Source organism: Pipistrellus hanaki (assembly GCF_964339955.1).
Source record: "Pipistrellus hanaki genome assembly, chromosome: 1".
NCBI lineage: Eukaryota > Metazoa > Chordata > Mammalia > Chiroptera > Vespertilionidae > Pipistrellus > Pipistrellus hanaki.
In genome coordinates this window covers 189076333-189101184 of record NC_140503.1, presented here as the reverse complement: position 1 = coordinate 189101184, position 24852 = coordinate 189076333, and the positions used below count along the sequence as shown (strand labels likewise).

At 41.8% G+C, this 24852-nt stretch overlaps 1 protein-coding gene across 1 annotated transcript in view; it reads left to right on the top strand.

Moving 5' to 3' along the window:
* KLF3 (KLF transcription factor 3) overlaps positions 1 to 22273 on the top strand; it is a 35851-nt gene extending 13578 nt beyond the window's left edge. Inside the window, exons 2-6 of the mRNA XM_084901138.1 lie at positions 2838 to 2933; positions 11507 to 11993; positions 12640 to 12790; positions 17981 to 18141; positions 20201 to 22273. Coding sequence (XP_084757264.1) covers positions 2877 to 2933; positions 11507 to 11993; positions 12640 to 12790; positions 17981 to 18141; positions 20201 to 20382 — 1038 coding nt within the window. The 5' untranslated portion in view covers positions 2838 to 2876 and the 3' untranslated portion in view covers positions 20383 to 22273. The remainder of the gene's footprint in view (positions 1 to 2837; positions 2934 to 11506; positions 11994 to 12639; positions 12791 to 17980; positions 18142 to 20200) is intronic.
* Positions 22274 to 24852: the final 2579 nt, after the last annotated feature.

The following is a 24852-nucleotide window of genomic DNA, read 5'->3' as shown; positions in this document are numbered from 1 at the left end:
AACATTTTCGTCATATTTTGCTTTTTTATTTCCGCAAGGGAAAAACGCATCACAAGCTCATAAAAAGTTATGTGCTGTTTATGGTGACGAAGCCTTAAAAGAACGGCAGTGTCAAAATTGGTTTGCCAAATTTCGTTCTGGTAATTTTTCACTCAAAGATGAAAGACGCTCTGGTCGTCCAGTTGAAGTTGATGACGCCCTAATCAAAGCAATAATCAATTCGGACTGTCACAGTACAACACGTGAGATTGCAGAGAAGCTTCATGTATCACATACATGCATTGAAAATCACTTAAAACAACTTGGCTATGTTCAAAAACTCGATACATGGGTTCCTCACGAACTGAAAGAATCACAGTTAACGCAACGCATTAGCAGCTGCGATTTGCTAAAGAAACGTAATGAAAATGATCCATTTTTAAAACGACTGATAACTGGCGATGAAAAATGGGTTGTTTACAACAATATCAAGCGGAAAAGATCGTGGAGCAGGCCAGGTGAACCAACTCAAACAACATCAAAAGCTGATATTCATCAAAAGAAGGTTTTGTTATCAGTTTGGTGGGATTACAAAGGAATTGTCTACTTTGAACTCTTACCACCCAACCGAACGATCAATTCTGATGTCTACATTGAACAACTAACGAAATTAAACAATGCAGTTGAAGAAAAGCGGCCCGAATTGACAAATCAAAAAGGTGTTGTATTCCATCATGACAATGCAAGGCCACACACATCTTTGGTCACTCGGCAAAAATTAATGGAGCTTGGTTGGGATGTTTTGCCACATCCACCATATAGTCCTGACCTTGCACCATCTGATTACTTTTTGTTTCGATCTTTACAAAACTCCTTGAATGGTAAAAATTTCAATAATGATGATGATGTCAAATCGTACCTGATTCAGTTTTTTGCTAATAAAAAACAGAAGTTTTTTGAACGTGGGATTATGATGCTGCCTGAAAGATGGCAAAAGGTCATTGATCAAAATGGGCAATACATTAAAGAATAAAGTTATTTAGTTCCATGAAAAAATTGTCTTTGATTTTCTTTAAAAAATCCGCAATTACTTAGCTGCCGACCCAATATAACCCCTCGGGCACGGGCACAGCAAACCACAGATTACTGTCAGGAGGCGGGGTGGGGTGGGGTGGGGTGGGGATAGGTAGTTTTAGTGCTAAAACATAGGAAGTAATCGAGAACCAGGGACTGTACAGCTCTCTCAGGTAGAACTCAATCTAGAAGAATCTTGTTCACTTTTCCACCCAAACCAAAGTGATCTATGAAGACTTTGCCTCTAAGGTAAACCGACCTTGGATAGTAGGTGCCTGGAGAGCTCGCCGAGGATCTGAGTCGTAGCGGGGCTCTGATTCCATCACCTGTGAAGTGCAGCTGGGGACTGAGCAGGCCGAATGTTTGGTCCTGAGAGGGAGCAGTTGGCTTTATGTGGACACGTGCTACAAGCGGACTAGTATAGAACAAAGAAGAAAATACACGGGTAACGAGCAGAAGGTTAGAAGCAGGGAAGAGATGGACTGAACAAGGACAAGATGCATCTGGCTGAAGAGTGTCTGATTTTCTAGTGAGAAATTTGCAAAAGAACGGGAGTGAATACAAGCTAATATTCTTCACATATAAAAAGTGCTTAGAAAACAGTAACCGTTGGGGGATAAGGGAAGCTGAGAACTCAAGACCTGAATAGGCATTTCTCAAAAGAAGAAATGTAAATGGTAAATGTTAATTCAGTAATTAAATCGATTTAGAGTAAACCTAATTGGCCATTTTGATACTAGCAAATTGGCAGGGTTTGTTTTGTTTTAAGTGATATTACATGTGGCTGGTAGAAATGTTGGGATTGGGAAGCAGGTTCTGTTTTATTGATGGAAATAACACGGTATCTTTGCTGGATGATAGATACATCATATGCTTTGGAAAATGTCCATGCTTGTCACCCAAGACTAAAACTTAGTTTAAAAATTAAGGAATTGCAACCTAGGTGCCCAGTAAAAAGGGACAATTTACAGAAACGGATGTGGCATGCTGAATTTGATGGCATGGAACCATGCTTACCGTAAAGAAACGTTTTCCTAATAAATTGTCAAGTGAAATTATGGTTACTAAATTCTATGCATACTATAATCCCATGTAAAAAAATCTGTAAGGAACCCTAGCCGGTTTGGCTCAGTGGATAGAGCATCAGCCTGCAAACTGAAGGGTCCCAGATTCCAGCCCGGGGCGCGTACCCAGGTTGTGGGCTTGATCCCCAGTGGGGGACTTGCAGTAGGCAGCCAATCCATGATTTTCTCTCATCATGGATGTTTCTCTCTCTCTCTCTCCTCTCCCTCTTCCTTCCTCTCTGAAATCAATAAAAATATATTTTTTTAAAATGTTTGTAAGGATAAAAACAAAGATATTAATGATGTTTGGTTCTAGGTTTTCTTTTTGCTTGTCTTTCTGCACACTCCCCCTCTCCCCCCTAGATTTTTCTGTAAGGAAAAGTGACACTCCTATATATAATGTGAACTTCTGTTGAGTTTGCACTACAGTCTTAAGGAAGATTTACTTCTTGGAAGGGGCTTTACTATTGTTCCAGAAACATCCGGGTTTATGGATTTGAGTTAGGAATGCCAATTGGCTCTCATCAAGACCATGGAGTCTGGTTTTAATTATACAAAATGGCATCTTTCGTAGGTAAGGGAAACAACTGCCAGCCATTCTGGGGGCGGGGGAGAGGAGGGAGCAGAGAAGGGGAGTGAGGAATCTTATGTTTTATTTTTACTAGTTTTTATTTAAAGTAACCTTGGGGTTGAGATGGACACTTTGTTTTTGTTTTCTAGGCCAAACACCAGAGCACCCTAGAAAGCTTCACTAAAAGAATGCTCATGTTTGACCCAGTTCCTGTCAAGCAAGAGGCCATGGACCCTGTCTCGGTGGTAAGTTTTCCAAAATTGAACATTTCCTTATTTTATTCCGAGTGGTACTGCCATGGTCATGTGTTATGTTATTCCTTAAAGTTACTCATTACCCAACAGGCCTTTGACGGGTAAATTTTTCAAAGGCCCCGGTAGTCAGTGAGGTTAATACCTTACTAGCAACTGTGCACCCTTTAATAAATGGGATCTATGCTCCCTTCAGGCCTGTTCCCCACATTCCTCAATACACCCTCACCACGGAACTTGGGCCACAGGAAAATCTTCCCACCACAGAAGCAGGTTTACAAAAACTCCACAGCTTCCAGATTTTTTAGTCGGAGCTCTCAGGATTATTGATCTTAGCATAAAGTAAAATAACAATTAAAAAAAAAAAAAGACAAGTTTGGCTAGACTGATTTTTTTTTTAACATAAATGTGTTCCCAGGGACATTTTTATTTATATATATTATATTGATTTTTTACAGAGAGGAAGGGAGAGGGATAGAGAGCTAGAAACATTGACGAGAGAGAAACATCTTCCAGCTGCCTCTGCACACCCCACACTGGGGATGTGCCCGCAATCAAGGTACATGCCCTTGACCGGAATCGAACCTGGGACCCTTCAGTCCGCAGGCCGACGCTCTATCTACGGAGCCAAATCGGCTTCGGCTCCCAGGGACATTTTAAAGTTAATTATATATTTTTTAAATTTTTTGAATGTGGATTTTTGGTTTTAATAGAAGGAAAAAAATGAACAAAAGCACAATGATGAAGCCCAGAGGATGGGAATCAGAATCGCAGGGCATCCTGCTCCCCTGGCTCCTCAGCTGCCTGGGGGCTGTGCTCCCTGCCGCAGCAGCCTGGGCCGGCTAGGCCCCCTGGATGGCATGGCCATGGCGCTCACAGTCAGGCCTCTTCCCTCTCACCTGCCAGTGGCAAACCTCTGCATAGACTCCAGTGTGTGCTCTGGATCTCGGTGGCGTTCTCTAGCGTGGCCAGAGCTGGCGTTCAGCTTTTGCTGTAAGGCCGTCTCATCCAAGGGCTGTAGTTCCACGCTGCACAGAGCTGAGACGCAGGCCTAAGAGGCATCACAGCTGGTGGTCAGGTTGTGGCACCTCCCTCCAGGGCCAGCTGCTCAGCCCGGCTCCCGACGTAGGGACATTAATTCTCAAAACTTGTGGGCAGTGTTTATCATGGTAAGGAAGCAGTATCCAAATGTACCTATAAAAATCTGTATTAAGAATATGATACAGGCCGAAACTGGTTTGGCTCAGTGGATAGAGCGTCGGTCTGCGGACTGAAAGGTCCCAGGTTCGATTCCGGTCAAGGGCATGTACATTGGTTGTGGGCACATCCCCAGTAGGGGGTGTGCAAGAGGCAGCTGGTCGATGATTCTCTCTCATCGACGTTTCTAGCTCTCTATCCCTCTCCCTCCCTCTCTGTGGAAAATCAATAAAATATATTAAAAAAAGAAAAAAAGAATATGATACAGGTGACTTAGAGGTGTTTTGTTTGTTTGTTTGTTTTTTACTCAAGATCACCACTCTTATTATCTATATAGAAGAGTTTCTCAAACATGTTGGAGGTTTTACGTTTTTTAATAGTGGAAGTAGAAGATATTCCATTAGGTCTCATAGTATTTAGGGTGTGTTTCATAGAGCTGATTTAAAAGACGAAAACAAAATAAAAGAACAACTGCTCAGTTAAGAATAAAATGCTTTGCTTAATGGAGCTATGGCCGTGTGAGGGATGGCCGGAGGGAAGCTAGTGAAAGAACGAACTTGGCAGTGAGGGGGAATTTTATTTCACTTGGAAGAGTCTGGGTGGGTGGGAAGTATGTTCCTTGTCTTTTTCCGACACCTAGCCGGACCCCTCTATTTGCTGCTTTTGGGCCACCAGGAGGCTAGTCGTTAGTCCAAGTGTTGATGGGACCTGGGTGACCACACGAAGGTGTGTCCCGCTGCAGAGCCGGGAGGGGCTTAGACTTGAGGAGATCTGGTTTTAACAAATACGAAGTAACAAGGCCATACTCTCATTCCTGCTCTTTTCTTCCTCTGGCTTGACAAACATTCACAAGGGGAAAGACTTGGCCCGAGTTGCATACGAGAAGGTTGGTAATGACACGCCTGCAAAATTAGATCATCCTCATGCATTGGCCGTGGAGGCTCCTGCCAGAAACGTTTATACAACACACAGGGGTCAGTCAGAGGCCCTTGGAACTGAGCTGCCACGGCTGTTCCTAAGCCAGTGAAGGGTTTATCACTGGGTGCAGTGAAAAGTGGCTTTAAGGAAATAACATTTACATTCCAGCATCATAACTGGATAACTGAGTGTCTGAATATGATCACTGGGCAATAAGAATTTTATTAATCAAAACAGTGAACTGACTTCTGATGTTATTCAGTGCTGTCAACGCATTCCTCAGCCATTCCCCCAACTGTGGCATGATCATGTTGGAGGAAAATTAAGGTGTAAAATCTCTTCCATTAATTATACCCTTGAACTATGAATAGGTTTTTAGTACCGGAGAGTGTGATTAGTTTTCTAAACGATGCACAACCATCAGTGTGTACTTCCTGTGCTTTTAATCAAGCATGGAAATAGCAGCGCTCCAGAGCCTAATTTAAAGCTAAGAATGAAGATGCGCTTTGCTAAGTTAGTTATGATATAATTAAATGCAAGAAAATGCACTTAACTGAAAACAGGAAATAAAGTGCACTTGAATATTAATACATGAACTTAGAATATATAGAAGTATTTTTGCAATGAATGGTCTTTTTCTCCTTCGTGCTCGAGTTTGCAACTTTACAGAAATTAGTTCGTTTCACCAACAGTTAGTGTCTGTGCTTACAGTGAAGTTTCTTTTTAATTCAGTGAAATCTCAGTTAACTGAAAAATTCGGAGACTAGGGTGCTGTGATTATTTTCTTGACAAAATTAAATAAGCTTTTGTTTTCATTCTTTTAAAAAATATTTTTTTTTTTTATTGATTTCGGAGAGGAAGAGAGAGAGAGAGAGGAAGAAACAATGAAAGAGAATCTTTGGCCAGCTGCCTCCTGCATGCCTCGTACTGGGGCTAAACCTGCAGCCTTCAACCCAGGCATGTGCCCTCGCAGGGAATCAAATTGTGACCTCCTGTTCATAGGCCGATGCTCAACCACTGAGCCACACCATCCAGGCCTTTTCCCTCTGAAATCTTCAAATTTCTTCTCTCCTGCCTTCATGGTGGAGTGCATGAAACCTAATTTTTTTTTTTATTCCTTTATTTTTCCCTTCTTAGTTCCATCTTTGATCTGAAGATTGAAGTCTTTGGTTATTGAAGCTATGTTTTAAACATTAAGGCAGAACAGAATAATTTGTAAGAGGAATTTTTTTTTTTAATTCCACATAGAATAAAAATACCTTATGGTGATTTATCTTCCCTCCCCACCCCCATTTTTCTTAAAATGAGAGCATAGCAGAAGCAATCTGCCTATTTGGTATTTTTCTATAACTTAGAGAAAGTGAGGCTTACCCCATGGAAGCCTTCATACCATCCTGTGCTTTGAGGCAAATAGTTAGGCTTGATATACTGTCTTATTAGAAATCTCCAGAATCAGGAGAGGAGATTCACCTGCTCGGTTCTGTGCCTGGGTCTCTGCTCCTGACTCTCAATGCACAGTTGGCAAAATGGTCAGCAGCTGCTGAGCTCTTTTTTTTTTTTTTTTTTAATTATTATTTGTAAAAATTGGAGATTATAATTTCTAAACCATGGACACCATGTGAATGAATATAAAATGCACATGTGTGAAGAAATTGTCTTCACACCCATTCATTTCCAAAGAAAGTCAAAGAATTTAACTCAGGAAATGAGACAGAAAACAAATTTTAAAAGAGTATTCTTCCTTATTCTATTCCTATAGGAAGGTTCCTTTTGAAGAAAGTACATTTCTTTTTAGCCTTTTTCAAATGAACACTGTTGTCTAACAGACGCCTGACAGATTGAGAAGCACTTGACAGTTCCTCTGCTCTGTTCCAGCAGGAACTTCTTTCACTTTTCACGGCTCTTCCGCGCCTGGTAGAAAGAGCGCTTTCTGCTCGTGTTTGCACAGAGAGGCATGACATTTGCAGTTTCCAGCGTGTGTGTTTGTACATGCACCACGCCTCGCCGCCCTGGGCGCCCCACCCTGCGTATGGAGATTCCTTTGGCCTGCCATCGCCCTGTCGTGGATGGCCACTTCTTTTTCATACTCATGAATAGTGAGATGGAGACTTGATCCACGTTAGCCGTCTTGTAATGGAAACCTCACCAGAAGTATTCCCCCCCAAAATAAGAAACTATTGAAATTCTCACTGGAGTATAAAGGGATGGCTTTGGAGAAGTGTCAAAGCAGAACCTTTTTGAAAAGTAAGCCCAGTACCGCCCCCAGATGGAAGGAGGGGGAGAATCCCTGAGTGAGCCCTGGCTGCGGGCTGCGGGCTGCTGGGCTGGCACACCGGGCCTCCCCGGCTGAGCGTGTGGAGGGGGAGGGGAGGGGAGGATGGCATTGGATGTCCTTCAGTGGCCAGGGGCGCTTTTCTCCACTCGCCTCCGATTTGGATCAGGGGCCCGTGTGGCCACACCTATTTGCATGGCTTAGTTAGAAGACAGGAATGGTCTGGAACAGAAAGGAAGCAACTGTTGACCAGAGTGTGCACACCAGGAGCAAACCCTGCATCCGTCCTTCCACTCCGGGGTTGCTGTAGCTCAGGGGTCCTCAAACTTTTTAAAGTGGGGGCCAGATCACGGTCCCTCAGAGAGCTGGAGGGCCGGACTATATGAACTACTAATTCCTACTGTAACACCTTGGCTGCGCTCACTGCCCAAAAAACCTGGCGGGCAGGATCAGACTCCCCTGGGGGCTGCATGTGGCCCGCGGGCCGTAGTTTGAAGACCCCTGCGTAGCTGATGGCAGCAGCTGTGTGCTCCGCCCCGATCACTCAAAGGCTCTGAGAAACACAGTGAGGACATTTGCTAGTGAGACGGTTTGAGGAACCACATTTCTTCACCCTCGTGTGAGGGGGTCGGGCTGGGAAGAGTTCGCTGTGTACTCCGCTGTGTGCCCAGAGGTGTCTCCTTACCGGTAGCCCTGTGGCCCCACCGACACCACCCAGCAGTCAGCGGCGTAGGGCACAGGGGGCATTCGCTGGAGGGCAGACTCTCAGCACAAATCTGCACCGTGTGTAGAATACTTGGCTTTCGGAATGGCTGTCACTTTTCCTTTACGGCGAGAGAAGCCGGGGAATATTATTAAATTTGCCCAATCTCCCGGGTCCTAAATTCCTTAAAATCACCCTCTGATAGAAAAATCCAGCAATGACAGCAATAAAAGCGTGTCCTCGTTTTGCTTCCTGTTGAGCTGCCAATAACTTGGCATTAAAATCTAGGTCATAGGGAGCTCTTGGAAGAATAGGGCTGAAAATAAGGGAGAAGCTACATTTTGGTGAGTAGAGACGACTGACGCTGCCTCTCGTTTGCTGAAGTTTTTGTTTCTAGTATCAGAGCTTTTGCACTTTAGAGAAATATATAGAGAGCAGATTAAACTTTAGAACAAGGGGAGGTTCCCTCCTCCCGGTGTTTAATTACTTCCTTAAACCCTCATTGTATATAGTTTGTAATTTTTTTAAATACATTTTTATTGATTTTTTTTTTACAGAGAGGAATGGAGAGGGAGAGGGATAGAAAGTTAGAAACAACAGTGAGAGAGAAACATCGACCAGCTGCCTCCTGCACACCCCCTACTGGGGATGTGCCCGCAACCAAGGTACATGCCCTTGACCGGAATCGAACCTGGGACCTTTCAGTCCGCAGGCCGACGCTCTATCTACTGAGCCAAACTGGTTAGGGCTGTAATTTTTTTGTTTTGTTTTTTAGTGAGTCTTGTGCCTCTTTCAGTATTTCAATTTAAATATATATAATGTTAATATTGCTGTTATGTTTGGAGCCCTCATACCTTGTGGGGTGCCTGGGTCTAAAAAAAAGTTAGGAATGGATTTTTCTTCATTTGATTTCTATACATAACTCAAAAGCTGTTTTTTAAAAACAATTTATATATTTTGGATTTTCTGATTTTATTTCCTTCGCGTCCTTTTTTTTAGGCAGATTTATTAATGCCTATTCTTCCCTCCCCTCTTTAAATTGTTTTTAAGCAACATATCAGATTTTAATACTAAGAGTTAGTATTTTTATTCTGTATCGCTATTAGTAAGAGTCATGCCATTTGGAAGGCGGTCTGTGCCCCTCTGCCACCTCCCAGTCATGAGAATCTACAGTTTAACAGGATCCCCAGTGCATTTGTGAAGCCCTGGGGAGGAGGGTCACAGCCCGCTATCCTGCACTCCTAGTGTGAGAAAAGAAAAGGGATCATAGGGCTGCAGGGTTTTGAAGCTCTTACACAGGCCACCTCCTTGAATCCAGTTTTGATTTTAGCCTCCCAGCCTTCCAGGAGGAGCTTGGCCATACCCTGATGGCACCTGTACTTCTAATATTTAGTTAGCACTATTTCTTGCCCTCTTTTATAGAATTGCTTTTGTTAACATGGTTTTTTAATAGGGAACATTATATCACTACTATTAAAAAAAAAAGTTTTCCATATGCATTTAAATAAGCACTTATTTTAAAGCACTGTATGTTCACCGGGTACCGGGCTGCAGCCATCCCTGTTCTAGACCACACAGATTCTGATGATATGGATAAAGAAAAGACAGAAAAACAAAGTACTTAATCCTAAAGATGAGAAACTGACGTCAAAATCAGATAGACGTAAAGACTGCCTAGGACCTTTGCCTGATACTCGGTGTTCGGTAGGCCAGCAATAGAGGCCAGGCACCTGCATTTCAGAAACAGCATGAGTGAGTCTGATGCATAGCCAGGTGGAGAGCCATCCAGCAAGACCCAGAGAGGAAAGGGTGTGATCTCTGTCATAAGCCACACAATGGTTTACAACTCACAGTCTGGGGAGGCTCAGAAATGAACAGTGCATTCGGTCATTTAATTACAAGTCTCTGTAGGTGGGTTTTCTCAGCTGCGTCATGAGCTAGTATTGCCTCAGAATCATAACCACATGGGATTTAAGAGCTGGAAGACTGATACACCAAGGTTGTGGGTTCAATCCCCAGTCAGGGCACATAGAAGACTCAATCAATGAATGCATAAGTAACTTTTTTTTATAGTAGTGATATAATGCTCCCTATTAAAAATTGTTAACAAAAATAACTCTCTTCCCCACCTTCCTCTCTTCCTCTCTCTAAAACTCAATAAACAAACAAACAAATAAATAAATAAAAAATGTTTTTAGAAGAGCTGGGAGAGAGGCACAATACATTGCTTATCACTTTCACTGTAAAACATTCAAATACGAGTTATTTTCTGCAGGACTATACATGTGGTTATTAAAAATCTCCCTAAAATGTGCATGTTTAGAAAATGGCTGGTGTTTAATTTTTTGAAGCATCCTAAAACAAAGATTCATTTTTAAATTATAGTTAAGGAATGGAGCAATTGTAGTGAACTCCATGGCCAAGCACATGAACCAGAATATGCCGTTATTGTGATTTGTTTATATTTGAAGCTGGTAGATGAGTTAGGTTATCCTGATATTAGAAGAGAGAATGGTATTTAAAGGTAAAGTAAGTCAATTGTAGAACAAATCTTAGATTTGGGGGTAAAGGGAGAACAAACTATTTTGTCTCTCTTTCAATATTTTCTTAGTTTTTGAGAGTGGGGAGCAAGATGTAGAGAACACTGGGCCTCATTTCGAGCGTCAGGTGGCCTGATTTGAGTCATACCAGCTGTTTCTTACCCACAAACGTATAAATCGACTGATCATCTACACCTTCATTCAAACTGTGCATAAGCCCATTGAACAAGTTGGGGCCAAGGACATAATTGCCCTAGTGTGGGTGGCCTTCGGTGTATATAGGCGTGTAGGGTGACTGGCCATCCTGGTTTGCCTGAGACTGAGGCATTTCCTAGGTTAGGGGTGTCGAACTCAATCAGAGAAGGGGCCAAAATCTAAAATCCAGCCTAAATCACGGGCCGAATGGTTTACTGAACAGTCATAAACTGACAATGTCATAAACTGACAGCGGAGTGCAGTGATGACAGCGCGGTGCGGGCCACATTGCAAGGCCTGGCGGGCTGGATTTGGCCCGCGGGCCTTGTGTTTGACACATGTGTCCTAGGTGATAGCACTTTAACACTAAAGCCAAGATAGTCCCGGGCAAATCAGGACCGTTGGATGTCCCAGGCATGGAGCCAGCGGCTCAAGCCCGCATGCAGCTCTATTTCTTCATGTTACAGAAGTATATCATTAGGAATGTCCAGTGCCTTGCTGCTGGGGCACACACTAAAGCCAGAGAGAGCATTTCCTGCCAGTTAAGAAACTCCATCAAGAAAAACAACGTGGTTACTTGGCCTGGCTGGTTCTTGGTGAACCTCAGCGCTGACTCCTAATGACAAAAGCCCATACGGCTTCTCTTCTATAACCTGTTGTAGAGATTTTGCATCTTAATTTGTGTTGGAAGCAAATGTCCTTATTTGGCTGTCCCCCCCATGTTGTTTCTCCTTTCCGCTAGTCCTACCCATCTAATTACATGGAGTCCATCAAGCCCAGCAAGTACGGAGTCATCTACTCCACACCATTATCCGACAAGTTCTTCCAGACCCCGGAGGTCCTGTCGCACGGCATGCAGATGGAGCCGGTGGACCTGACCGTGAACAAGCGCAGCTCGCCGCCCTCGGCCGGGAGCTCGCCTTCCTCGCTGAAGTTCCAGCCCTCGCACCGCAGGGCCTCACCGGGGCTGAGCATGCCCTCGTCCAGCCCGCCCATGAAGAAGTACTCGCCCCCGCCCCCGGGCGTGCAGCCCTTCAGCATGCCGCTGTCCATGCCGCCGGTGATGGCCGCCGCCCTGTCCCGGCACGGCATCCGGAGCCCGGGGATACTGCCCGTCATCCAGCCCGTGGTGGTGCAGCCCGTCCCCTTCATGTACGCCAGCCACCTCCAGCAGCCGCTCATGGTGTCCTTGTCCGAGGAGATGGAAAACTCCAACAGTAGCATGCAAGGTAAATTTCCCAACCTCCGGTGTCTTCTCCAGACAGCCTGGGGAGAGTGAAGGAAGCAGAGCCAAGCTCTTCAAAGGAAGTATCCCACGTAGAGGCTGCCTAAGGCATTTCCGTGTGTGTGTGTGTGTTTTGCCTTAAAGTGTTGATACTGGAAGAGCTCCCAAGAATCAGGTTGTCTGTTTAAAGCTGTGAAATGATTACTTTCACTATGTAATTGTCCACTTTGGGTTGGTGAGAATCTTGAGTAGTATATATTTTGCTTCATGGAATGCCAATACGGTTCTAAGTGCAAAGAGACATTTAATAAATACCTTTAGATGTTGGTGATTACTCAGGGCTATTAAAAGCACCTTGTTTATTGATTGGTCATGGGCAGAAGACCGGGATTAAAAGGAGATGGCAAAAATCATAAGGAAGAATCATTTGGGGGGGACTGATGTCTTAAAAGTCCAGCTTCCCATGTACACTGCCTGCTGGCAAAATAACGGGCCAGAGAAACAAGAATGCCCCTCAGACTCATTGCTGCCATCATTTGCCAAAGGCAGATAACATCAGCGTTGTAGATGGGACCTGTGGAATAAGCTATTTTAAAAGCTGAAGTCGGTAAATGGTACACAGAGTGACTTTTTCTATTTTTATTTTTTAGTACCTGTAATTGAATCATATGAGAAGCCTATATTACAGAAAAAAATTAAAATAGAACCTGGGATCGAACCACAGAGGACAGATTATTATCCTGAAGAAATGTCACCCCCTTTAATGAACTCAGTGTCCCCCCCGCAAGCATTGTTGCAAGAGTAAGTATGTTTAGGTCTACCCGGCGTTTGCGTAGCAGCATGCATCTCGGGACCTCGAACGGAAGCACGGGCTTCCAACGTGTGATGTGTGGACTGCCAGGAGCGCCCTGTAGCGTGTGGCAGCCATGGGGCAAGAGGAGGGGATCTCTCCAAAAAAATGCTCTGTAACACGGACAGCGTTATGGCAATGACTTCAAGTTACCGCTGAGTTGGTCACCCATGACTATCTTATTTTTTCACTCTTCCAGACTGCATACATAGTTCTTCCAGAATCTTAATCCCACCGTGGATTGAACTTGGTGTTCTAAATATTCCACAAGCTTGGATCATGAAAACTCCATATGGACCCATGTCGTATTCCTACTTCTAATAGAGTCTCCTGTCTCCATGAGGAGGAATGTCTTGAATTAAAATCTTCAGGCCAACCACAAGCCCAAGAAAGACACTCCAAAACAAGTCTGTAAACAAGTGGTGGCAACAGAAATTGACCATGTAGCTCAGAGAAGCTAAGCCATGACACAGCTTATTGTCTAGTCTCCTCACTCCTGCCTGCCCCAGGGTGTTCAGTCTGCTTTGGGACTGCCATGGAGGGGAAAGTTCAGGCTTTCAGCAACCAAACACCTGAATGGTGGTTTGCCTTAGGTCTAACTTGCTGTAATATGACAGTGCCACACAGGTTAAATAACCTCACTAAGGGGATTGCCACTGTAGGTAACTTTGAAGTTTACCAGTGATGACACTGGAAGCTGTGTTTGAAGTAGTTTAGGAAGTTGCTTTTGGGTCTGACATCTTGGATCCCAGCTCTGCTCCTTACCATACGTATGATCTTGGGCTAATCATTTAATCTTTATGGAAGATTATTTGAAAACATATGCTGTGCCCTGAATGCTGCTGAAGACAAAGCACTTTTTCCTCTTTATTTTCATTATTGGGCATAATTATTTTTTATTTATTTATTTATTTGTTTATTTATTTATTTTTGCTATAATTGTTTTGTGTTATGGTGCTTTTAACATTGGATTTAGTGGCCAGCTTCCTAGTACAGAGGCAACAATTGCCTCCAAGTCACTCTTCTCCAACTTAAACCCATGTTCTGCCCACCTGGCTACTTGATCTTCTCCACCCCTCTCTCTTACACAGTTAATAATTCTGCAATAGAATATGAATTCTCTGGTTTTACTGGAATTCAAATATTCTAATTATATCCACATTCAACCCAAGTAGATTCCCTTATAATAGCTCACGTATTAATTGCCCAGTGAACCAAATCGCAAGTCAATTTTTGTTGTTGTCATATACTTGCTGATAAGTGGAGAACGAATTTTCTTGCCCAGCCACATCAGTGGTAGAGTGTCTGAGGGACTTGTACATTACTGCTTTTCAAAATTGCCGAGCATCCCCTTCACCTCCAAAGGAAACTTGCCCAACTTTTATTCTCCCACAACAAGCATATGGGAGTCAGCAAATGGAGAACTGAAGAGCCAGACATTAGACAACTCGCCTGTAATCACACTGTGATCTTCAGCAGCATTCAAGTGGCAAGAGGGGCCGAGGCTTGGTCTCCTGCACCCAGATGAGGGCTCTTCCTGCAATTTTCAGCCCATATCTAGCTGATTGCATCTGCTCATGCATTTTAGTGGAAGGAAAAAAACAGAGAGACTAACCAAAATGGACACATCATGTAGGCTGCATTGCTTCTCTTATTTATGATGACGGGTATCTCTGGCAAGATGACTTGCACTTGTAATTGTTCCTATTCACATGATGGAAACGATGCTCTAAAGCCAATTGCCCACATAGGGAGTGATCCATTGGCTGAAAGGGGTTATTCCAAAGCCCAGGTTATTGTGAATTACAATGTGAAGCATTATGGAAGAAGAATATTTTAAAGCAATATTCTTTTTAAACTTCTTCTAACGCCACTTCTTCAAAATAGACTCACCCAGGCCGTGGTATTTTGTGGAAGAGCCACACTCAAGGGGCAAAAGAGCCACTTGAATGCCGCTGAAGATAAAATATAGCAGCCATTTGAATGCTGCTGAAGATAAAATACTTTTTCTCCTCATTCTTATTTTGAGTAATGTTCTTTTGATGATCTCAAGCTGGATGGCTTTTAATGATTAATGAGCAAGATGCTTAGTCTACTGCTGACCTAAGAATGCATTTTGCTTCTCAAAAAAATTCAACAGATTAGCCACAACTGGGACATGTACTCTTCAAATAATTTTCTCATAGATGTGATTAAGTAATATCTTGGAGTATGCCCAGTAGCAGCCCCATAGGAAACCAAGCTAGCCAGGAAGGAGTCATTTGAAACCAAGCGCCTAGGAGCATTGCAATGAGGCAGCCCCAATATTTGCCTTAAGAAAACCTTTCTTTAGAGGCAGACTTCAAAATGCAGCTTTGGAATCCACTTGCCTGATGATGGAGCTACTGCTCTAGAATCATTTGTAAAGGCACTCAAGCGTATATCAAATTGCTATTGCTGTTTATTTGCATGTGTGGAAATGTATAACGAACAGCTTGAGAATAAAAAGTCAAACAGCTTAAGGGTCAGGTGGTTCCATTTAGTTGTATAGATGAATGGCAGCAAATTTGAGAGGTCGGCTTAGCTCAAAACAATGACCAGGTCCCTGATAATTTAATAGCTGTTCTAGCTCTTGGTTGTAATGTTCCCACACAGCCTCTTTTAAAATGAACAGCGAGGAAACCAAGATCCTGATCTCTAGCCTCAGCCTATACTAACATCTGACTGTTTAGAGATGGGACTGCTAACCATCCTCAGAATGATGGTGCCTTTCGAGGTAGATGTTAGCTGATATAGAGACTTACTGATACGGCGTGGAGACATCAAAAAAACACACTTCATGCAATTAAACAGTGTAGGGGCTACATTTACAAATAGATTTCAGAACCTTGAATTATGAACAGCTACCATTGAGTAGATTTACATCTGGAACAGATATTGTTCTCTTTAAAAAAAAAAAAAAAAAAAAAAAACTTTGTATTTTAGAGAGAGGGGAAGGGAGAAGAGGAATAGAGAAACATCAATTGGTTGCCTTCTGTATGTGCCCCGACCAGGGACTGAACCCAAAACCCAGGTATGGGACCTGACCTGGAATCAAACCGGCAACCTTTCCGTGCACAGGACAACACTCAACCAGCAGAGCCACTCCAGCCTGGCCACATATCTCACAACCACCTTCCGAGAGATCATATCATCATCCTCATTCCACAGCACAGAGTGGATATCAATACCATGCCCCCAGGGTCCCACGGGCTGTCACCTCCAGAGCTGGGACTGTCAGCCGAGATCATTAACATACCTTTACACACAAAACCAGCAACTGGAAAACGCATTCCTTAACTACTGCACAGAATCTATTAGGCTGATTCACAACCCGTAAAGTCTAATAATTGGGAGAGACTTCTAAAATCATCTAGAATTCTCTTGCAGTATCCCAGAGCATATGAGATACATGTCATCATTTTTTTCCTCAGAATTTTATTTCCTGAAGTTCTCTTAGTGCAGATGAAACATTTTCAATCAGTGGAATTAAAGTTGAAAGTGAAAAATAAACTGATAACCTTTTCCTTCTTACTGAAGAATTTTAAATTGATAAAAAACTATATCTGTTCATAAACTTCTCTTTTCTCTATTTGTTTGTATATTTATAAAATTTAAGTCTTGTCTTTTTCCCCACCTCACTAGTTCATGTTCACTTTTCCGTGTATTTAAGCTTGGCCATTTGTTTTCCTGTATCGCCCCTCTAAGCATCAGGATAGGAAGGTAAAGTGACAGTTTTCTTTGCTGGTAATAAAAGTGAGAAAATGGGAGGTCACTTAAACATGGCTTTGATTTTCTTCTAGCTGCTTCCGAAAATGCCTCAAAAAGTTACTGCAAAAGACTGTATTTAAATTTTAACCAAGATAAAAAAATCAAGTTTCATTTCAGGGATTCCCTTTGAATTTTTATAATTAAATTTTATTATCCTTTTTTATCTCATTAAGTTCCTTTTTTCCTTCTCACCAATCTTTTTTTCTCCCTTTACACGCGTGTATAAAACATGTTATGTGGAACATCTTAAGAACTTTAGGTTCAAAGTTTTAAAACTATATATATATTTTTTTAATTGACTTCAGAGAGGAAGAGTGAGAGGAGAGAGAGGGAGGTAGAAACATCAGTGATGAGAGAGAATCATGGATTGGCTGCCTTCTGCATGCCACACTGGGGCTCAGGGCCACAATACGGGCATGTGCCCTGACCAGGAATTGAACCATGACCTTCTGGTTCATAGGTCAATGCTCAACCACTGAGCACCACCGGCCCAGAATTAGGTTCAAATTTGAAAGAAAAATACCTTGTTACAGTTGGAGGCCAACTATATAACTTTGTAACGTATCAGGTAATTAGTCATTAGGGAAGCAAATGAATGAATTAAAATGAATGAATGGATTAGGAATTTTAATTACTTAACATTAATCAGCAGAAGTCTGGGAAAACTACAGACCTTTCCCAGCTCTTCCCCATCTGCCTTTTCTCTCCAACTACCTTTCTGAAAAAGAGAAGTCCACAGTAATGATGTTTAACATGGTTTGATTTAGGCAAATGCAGGATATGAGTCTGGGCAGGAGTCATCAGGGAGATAGGGAGAAGTTCAGGAATCCCTGAGAGGGCTGACATCCTAGTGTGGCTGCCTGAGGCTTGGGAATCTGACCTTTCCCTGAAGAACAGTAAATGAAAGTAAGGATGGCCTGTGAATAGCAGTAGAGTGTCCAGCATTACCTAGTGCCGCAAAATTCTATAAATAGGCAAATTTTTTTTGAGGCAAAAGAGACTTCTAGCACTTCGCACCTCCCTGCAGCGTAGCACCTAACTCTTCTTACTGTCATTACTTATCTACATGTCTGTCTCCCCCTAGAGTGTGAGCTCCTCGAGGGCAGGAACCCTGTTTTTATTCATCTTTGTGTCCGGTGCCAAGCACAGTGCCTGGCTTATGGTAGGTGCTCACTCAATGTTTGTTGAATGAATATAGCAGTGCTTCTTGGGTTGATCGGCTAATTTCTTATTTGTTTATTTTGTTGGGTTTTTTTGTTTGTTTTTGCCCAGTGTCGTTCATGCTTTTGATAGACTAAAGAAAAGGAAGAGCCTTCCACTCAACCTTTTGCATTTAATGTTGACTTTCACAGGAATCACCCTTCAGTCATAGTACAGCCGGGGAAGAGACCTTTACCTGTGGAATCTCCAGACACCCAAAGGAAGCGAAGGATACACAGATGTGATTATGAAGGATGCAACAAAGTGTACACTAAAAGCTCTCACTTGAAAGCACACAGAAGAACACATACAGGTATGAGAAATATAAGACTCACTTTCTTCTTAAGAATTAGAATAAAGTGTTAAGTTAAACGTTCTGACTTTCAGAGGTTATTCTAATGAATTTTTTTTCAGGCATCTAAAAGTTACCAGTCATTTACAGATGTCTCTGTCATGATACATGAAGTTTTTTTGTAATGGTTTACTTTTGTTATACGTAGGCTAGATTCAAGGTTATTACTGTAGGAAAGTCAATCACTTGTGCACTCTGCAATGAAAGAGAGAGAAAGGGATGGATCCTCCGGTGGAACAGAAGGGAGAGTACTCTTAACCATGGGCCTACTTCGCCAAGATGTGGTCTTCTTATGGGCTCTTCTATGGCAAATGTACATCAAGTTCACCATAGTGAAAATCAGCTCTTTACACAGAACAAATAAATGTAGCAGTTTATAGAAGCTGAATTTGGTAAAACCGGGGGAACTTTTATGGGATTGCCTGCCATATTTTGTTCTAGAATACTTTCCATCTTGCCCAGTCTCGAATATAGAGTGTGTAGCCAGATCTTATGAAAATGGTTGTATGGGTGAAGAAAATGTAAAATTGTTCCGTGGGCTCTTCAACATTTTGCAGCAAACTATCTTAAATTGTATAAAAATGTTATAAACCGATTAATTGTGGTGCGTATTAGTGGTTAATGTTTACTGTCGGTCACATCTGACCCACCGTCAGACTCTTCAGTATGAAATTCTAGTGTGATAGGGATTTGTATAGTGTGTATACAGTGTTCTTAACTCAGAATGTAATTGTTTTGGGTGTTTTTTTTTAATTCTATGAGTCATTCTTATGAGAAATATTTAAACAGAAGACTCTGGGATTTGGAAAAGGGCAGGAAAGTGTCTGGCACAGTGGAAGTGTGTTTTTCATTGAATTCTGGGGGGGAGTAAGCCAGGAAAAACCAGCCTAACTACAGTTTGCATTTAGAGGAACACCCAATCACCCAAACCTATGTCAAATTGATTCATATAAAAGCATCTCCAGGACATTAGTGGGACAACTCAGAGGTGGATGCTACCAAATTCCAGCCTAATATTAAAAAGACCAAATTGAATATTGCATAACAATACAGATGTAGGCAAAGTACATACATCTTAGCATTTATATTTTGTGCTGCAAAGCAGAGAATACAAATTCTGAATATCTCATTGAAATGCCAAGGAATGGCAGTGTATAAAGTATCTAGAGAACAAGGTTGGGAATTAGTGATGTCCATTACCTATTTTTTATTCACTTACACATGGAAGATAGCCAGTAACAGCCCTTTTATTTGTGAGGGTCTTCCTAATGGCTCTCCCTAGGATATTCCCACAAGAGTCTTCTGTCCTCACCATTACCCCACAGGAGGGGTATTGGAGAGGCCTGGCTGTAACAGGGTAGGGACACATTATTATAGTGTCAGTACTTCCAAATTAAAGCATTATACTTAGGCATAGTTATTATCCATTAAACAAAAGATAAGATATTGAAATCCCCAACAGATATTTCAGTTGATAGAGACTTCAGATTTTTTTTTTTTTTTAAAGAATTAATTTTTTCTTACTTGTCTTGTAGTTGTTTATAAGATACTAGAGGCTGGGTGCATGGATTCTTTCACCCGTTGGGTCCCTCGGCCTGGCCTGTGGGGATCGGGCTGACACCAGCTCTCCGACATCCCCTGAGGGGTCCTGTATTGTGAGAGGGCAGTTCTCTGGTGATGCACCCTGGAATTGAGCTCCCTCCTCTCTGGTCCTGGGTGCATCACCTGAGAAATGCAGCTGACAAGTCATCATAGCTCAGCAGCTCCTGTGTTATGCATCTGCCCCCTGGTGGTCAGTGTGTATCATAGCTACTGGTTGGACAGTCGGACAGTTGCTTAGGCTTTTATATATCGATATATAGATTGTTATTGAGGGACAAATGGATAGAAGTACCTTGGAAATAATATATGTCAAGAGCTTTCGCTCATTTTAATTTTATTGCCTTTACTAATTAATAGCCTTTTTCTATCAGAAAAAAAAAACAAAAAACAATAAGCTCTTTTCACTTTCTCTTTGCAGGAGAAAAACCCTACAAATGTACATGGGAAGGATGCACATGGAAATTTGCTCGGTCTGATGAACTCACAAGACATTTCCGAAAACACACTGGAATCAAACCTTTCCAGTGTCCGGACTGTGACCGCAGCTTCTCCCGTTCTGACCACCTTGCCCTCCATAGGAAACGCCACATGCTCGTTTGAATGTCTCCGTCTCTGCCTAGGCACACGGCTCCCCACCCGCCCAGCTCTCTCTGTCCTTCCTCCTGTTGTCTAACTCATTTTTTACATGTACATTTTAATTTTGATTCAGCTGGTCTGAATCTCTGAATTTATATCAGTCAAACTTCCATATGGTCAGTAGTAAATATTCTCTAATCCTCCCTCCTTACCACGGGTCAGACCTAAAGAATGTGAACACTTTTTTTTTTTTTTTTTCCGGGGATGCTAAGCAAACCCTTCTTACAGATAAGTTTAATGTAATGAGAACAAGGGAACATGTAAACTAACAGAACCCGTTGTCGGTTTGTCCATGTATTCCTCAAAAGAATGTCAAAAGTAAATGTATTAGAAATACAGTATCCAGCCTTGCTAGTCCTTGCCAGAGACATTCATACCCCTGAGCCTGTGACCGCATTCTGTGCTGCCCAGAGGGAAGACGGTGGACCCCTTCCCAGGTCAGCTAGAAGGGCAGCAAGATTCCAGGCGAGTGCAGTCAGTGCTTCCGTTATCCTTCACCAATCTTGCTTGTCAACTTGGATTTATCACTTCATCGACATTAAGTCCTTTACCCTCCTTCGTGCCTGCAGCTAATAAGGAGGACTTTGCCACCAGTGGAAGAGAAGCTAGAGTTGTTGACGTAGGGAGGGGATCTCTGTCAGTTCAAGGGATGGATGCTGTGTTTGCATCGCACGGAGTTGGAGCAAGGGCGCAAAGGAGGAAGCCAGCCAGGGGTTTTTAGTGAGGTTTCATCAGTTGGTGATCTGTGCAGTGCATTCCTAGAACTTCGGTTTCTGCACATTCAGCTCTGCAGAACCGTCCAGCGAAGCCAAATACTGATGGGGTTACCCATGCACCGATCTCCTGGCCTATAATGTCCTTAATGTAGATCATCAAGCATTGAGAGTAGAGACGCCACAAAAATACTTGACCCATAATGGGGAAGAGTCTTTTGGATTGGGGTCTGAATGGCTCCTTTACCCAACCTACGGAGAGCCTTTCTGCAAACAGGGCAACCTTGAGCGGTAATTCTATTCCCAAATCAAATTACTCCTATAGCTTTCGTACAGAAAGTGCGTGAGTAACAAGGTGCCAAATTGGCTGTCATTGGTGTTCATGACGCACATCCCAGGTAAGCATCTGCTAAGTAGATTCATTAAGACCTGAGTGACGCTCTTTGTAAATAGTTGTGAAGCACACAGACCTTTATTGGGGGGGTGGACAGATTCCTAAAAAAAATAGAAAATCACAGTTCAGGGATTCATCTACGTAGCTCAATAATTCCCAAAGTTTACTGTTGGAGCTGGCACTCTCACTATCAAGTATCCTGTCAGAAGAACAAACTGAAATGACTCGTGTTCATGTTCAAGACAAACAGCACCATTACTTGGACACTTCTCAAAAGTAGGCTTTTGAGCATCATAGTCTAAATGCCAATAAAAATAATTCATGTGTAGAAATGCCTTGGTTCTGAATTGGAAGGCAGAGGCAACGGTGGTCAAAACTGGGCACGTGTGACCAAATGCCCCTTCATAAAGGACGGGGAAGAGAAGAATGGAGTCCTGAAGATTTCGTCCGAGCCACAACTCAGGATCCAACACAACTTTAGCTGGGAGGAGTACACTGTTTTCAAAGCATCGGTGAAGAATGATTCTGGAGGCCTGCGAATTGTGTGGGGAGCTTACTTTGGCGCTATGTTCATGAAAGTACTTGTAAGGACTGCACACCTAGAGGTCCCACTCAACAGCTCTCTGAACCATATGAAAGGAAATGTACAGAAATGCAAAATAATTTGTTATCTGGCACTTGGTTTTTACTTTTTTTTTTTTAAGCACTGCAAAATTCGTTTAGAATATTAAAACATCCTAAATTGGGCTTTTTCTTTGTTGTTGTGTGTTTGGTTGCAACTAAGATATGAATTGAGTGATAAAGGAAAAAATAGCTCTTGGGAAAGGAGGTATTGTCTGTATTGTAAATACTTAGTCACATTCATGCCAAAGTGCGTATTTCTTGAAATGGTTCTTCCATAACACACCGAAGAATTTAAGTCTGAATGCAAGGGGCTTTTTGTTTTGTTTTGACAGAGAAAGCCAGTTTATATATATTCTAACCACAGAAGGTGGGAAGGGGGAACGAGAAAGGGTAGACTTGATCTTTCTATAATGAGCTTTGAATCTGAGTCTAATTAATAGAAAGCTTCATGGGTTCTCATGAAATGTAATGTTTGCTATGGCATATCAAAATTCTGTTCAGAAGTATAAGCAAAACCCTGCGGAGACTATTATATTATACTGAGCTTGCTTAGATTATGTTAACAGTTCATTAACAAAATTCCATTTTTACTGAAAGAACCATCCAGAGAAGCCATCATTCTCTGTTCCCTTGCTGGTCTACATACTTTAGTTACCAATTGGCTCTACAAATTTTCCTTTTATATATATATTTGTATCTTACTATCATAGTTGGGAAATTTAGTCTCTTAGTCATTTTTAGCTGTTATTGCGGGAGACCTCACATAAGATGCCCTTGAGTGTGGTTTTAATGATGTGCCACGTTACTATCAAGGGTGATTTTAATTGCAACATTCAAGTTGATGAGAATGATTTGTAAGCATGGAGCTAGTGTATAAATTGTTATAGAATTTACTCAGTTATTATCCAAGTGTCAGAAAAATTAAACCTGAATCCATCATATATTAGTTTTAAAATGTGAATCGGCATCGTAAATGGGCATTAAACATTCTGAAGCGCCTTGTTTGGTGAATGTGAGCAGCTTAGCTTTGTTCAGCTAAGGAAATGCTAAACATGCAGAAGCTTGAGAGCCTTGGAACAGATTTACAGGGAACTACATATGTACATGTATATTTCATTATTAAACACCCACTTGCACTATCAGTGTTGCACTAATGTGGAATTTGAAAGACTATATTGCTGATACTGTATATCTGCACATCATTCCTGGTTAGATTGTTTTAAAGACAATCTCAAAGATCTAAAGTTTTAAAATAAATCCATTGGTTTGAAAATATTGTCATCTTGAAGGAATCACTGTCATACATGAAGTTGCCCAGAGCGGTATTTATTCTCTTCTTGGTCAAGGTTAACAATTGCTAAATGATTGCAAATCCACTTATGAAATAATACATTTACAAAGCCATTTTCCATGCATTAAACGAGGGCTACAATATTAAGTTTTACAAATACTAGCACTTTTTTTTTTTTTTTTTTTTTTTTTTTTTGCTGATATGTACTTAGTGATAGAGGGTCAAAATAATCTTTCTGCTTAGCATCTCTTAAACCATACCTGCAAGTATAGCAGGATTATTACATTTACAGTACTTTAATACTTGTATAAACTATGCAGAAATTTTTAATAAAGTGTAATATATTTTATAAGCTAATAAGACTGAATGGGTAAAGGTTTTTAGCATGCATTAGTAAACTTGCAAATACTGAAACATTTTGGTAACCTTTCTTACTAAAGATGTGAATGTTTAATGTACCTTCTCTGTTTCTACTCTGTAGTCCAATGGGAATTCAGTAATGACATTTTGTCATGTCAAACTGTGAACATAAATTTGTACTGTACAGTCCTCATATACTATATACAGTATGCAATATATGTATTATATACTTGTTAATAAAACCATCAGAATATTAAGTGTGATCATGTGATTACTACAGATGCAATGATCACAAGGAACAAAACTTAGCAATGTAACATGTGAGAGACTCTGCTCAGAAGTTTCCAAGCAAATCACTCTGATAGGCAATTATTGTTGATGGAGGGAAAGAAAAACCGATCTAACTGGAAGATTCACTAAAAAAAAAAAAAAAAATTACCTCAGCCCTAAAGCATTGCCCCTGTTTTTCTGATTATGGCCAACAGGAAATCTAAGCACAAACCATAAACCAGCAGACAACCCGGCATAAATCTACAAACTCATCTAATGCATTCTTAGAATGGTCATTTATGACCCTTGCCAACTTCCAAAAAAATGTCAGTTCCTTGTATTAAGAGGCATGTGTTAAATACTTTGCTTTTTAAGTAAGATGAAAGATAAAGGATTCATAACTTGGTGAGTCAGGCAGGAGATAGTAAGTGCATTAAAGTGAATAACTCTGGATAAACGGTTAGTAAGCCATGTCCATGGACACTGCTTTGTCTGCAGCATCACAGGAACAATTCGTTTCTAATGAGGATTTAGAGTTATTTTGTTAAAAGCAAAATGTAATAACCCCTGTACCCCGCCCCCTCCCCGCCACATATATACACACACACACACCCTAAACACAACTGTAACTGAGATATTGGCTTGTTCTATCTCAAGCAGCTTCCTCCAGCACAAAGTTCATCTTAGTAAAACACAAGATAATGTCTGGCTGCCACGCATCACGTGACTCACTGTCACAGGCTGGGGCTTAGAAGGAGGTTGGGAGAAGGTTGAATTCAGCC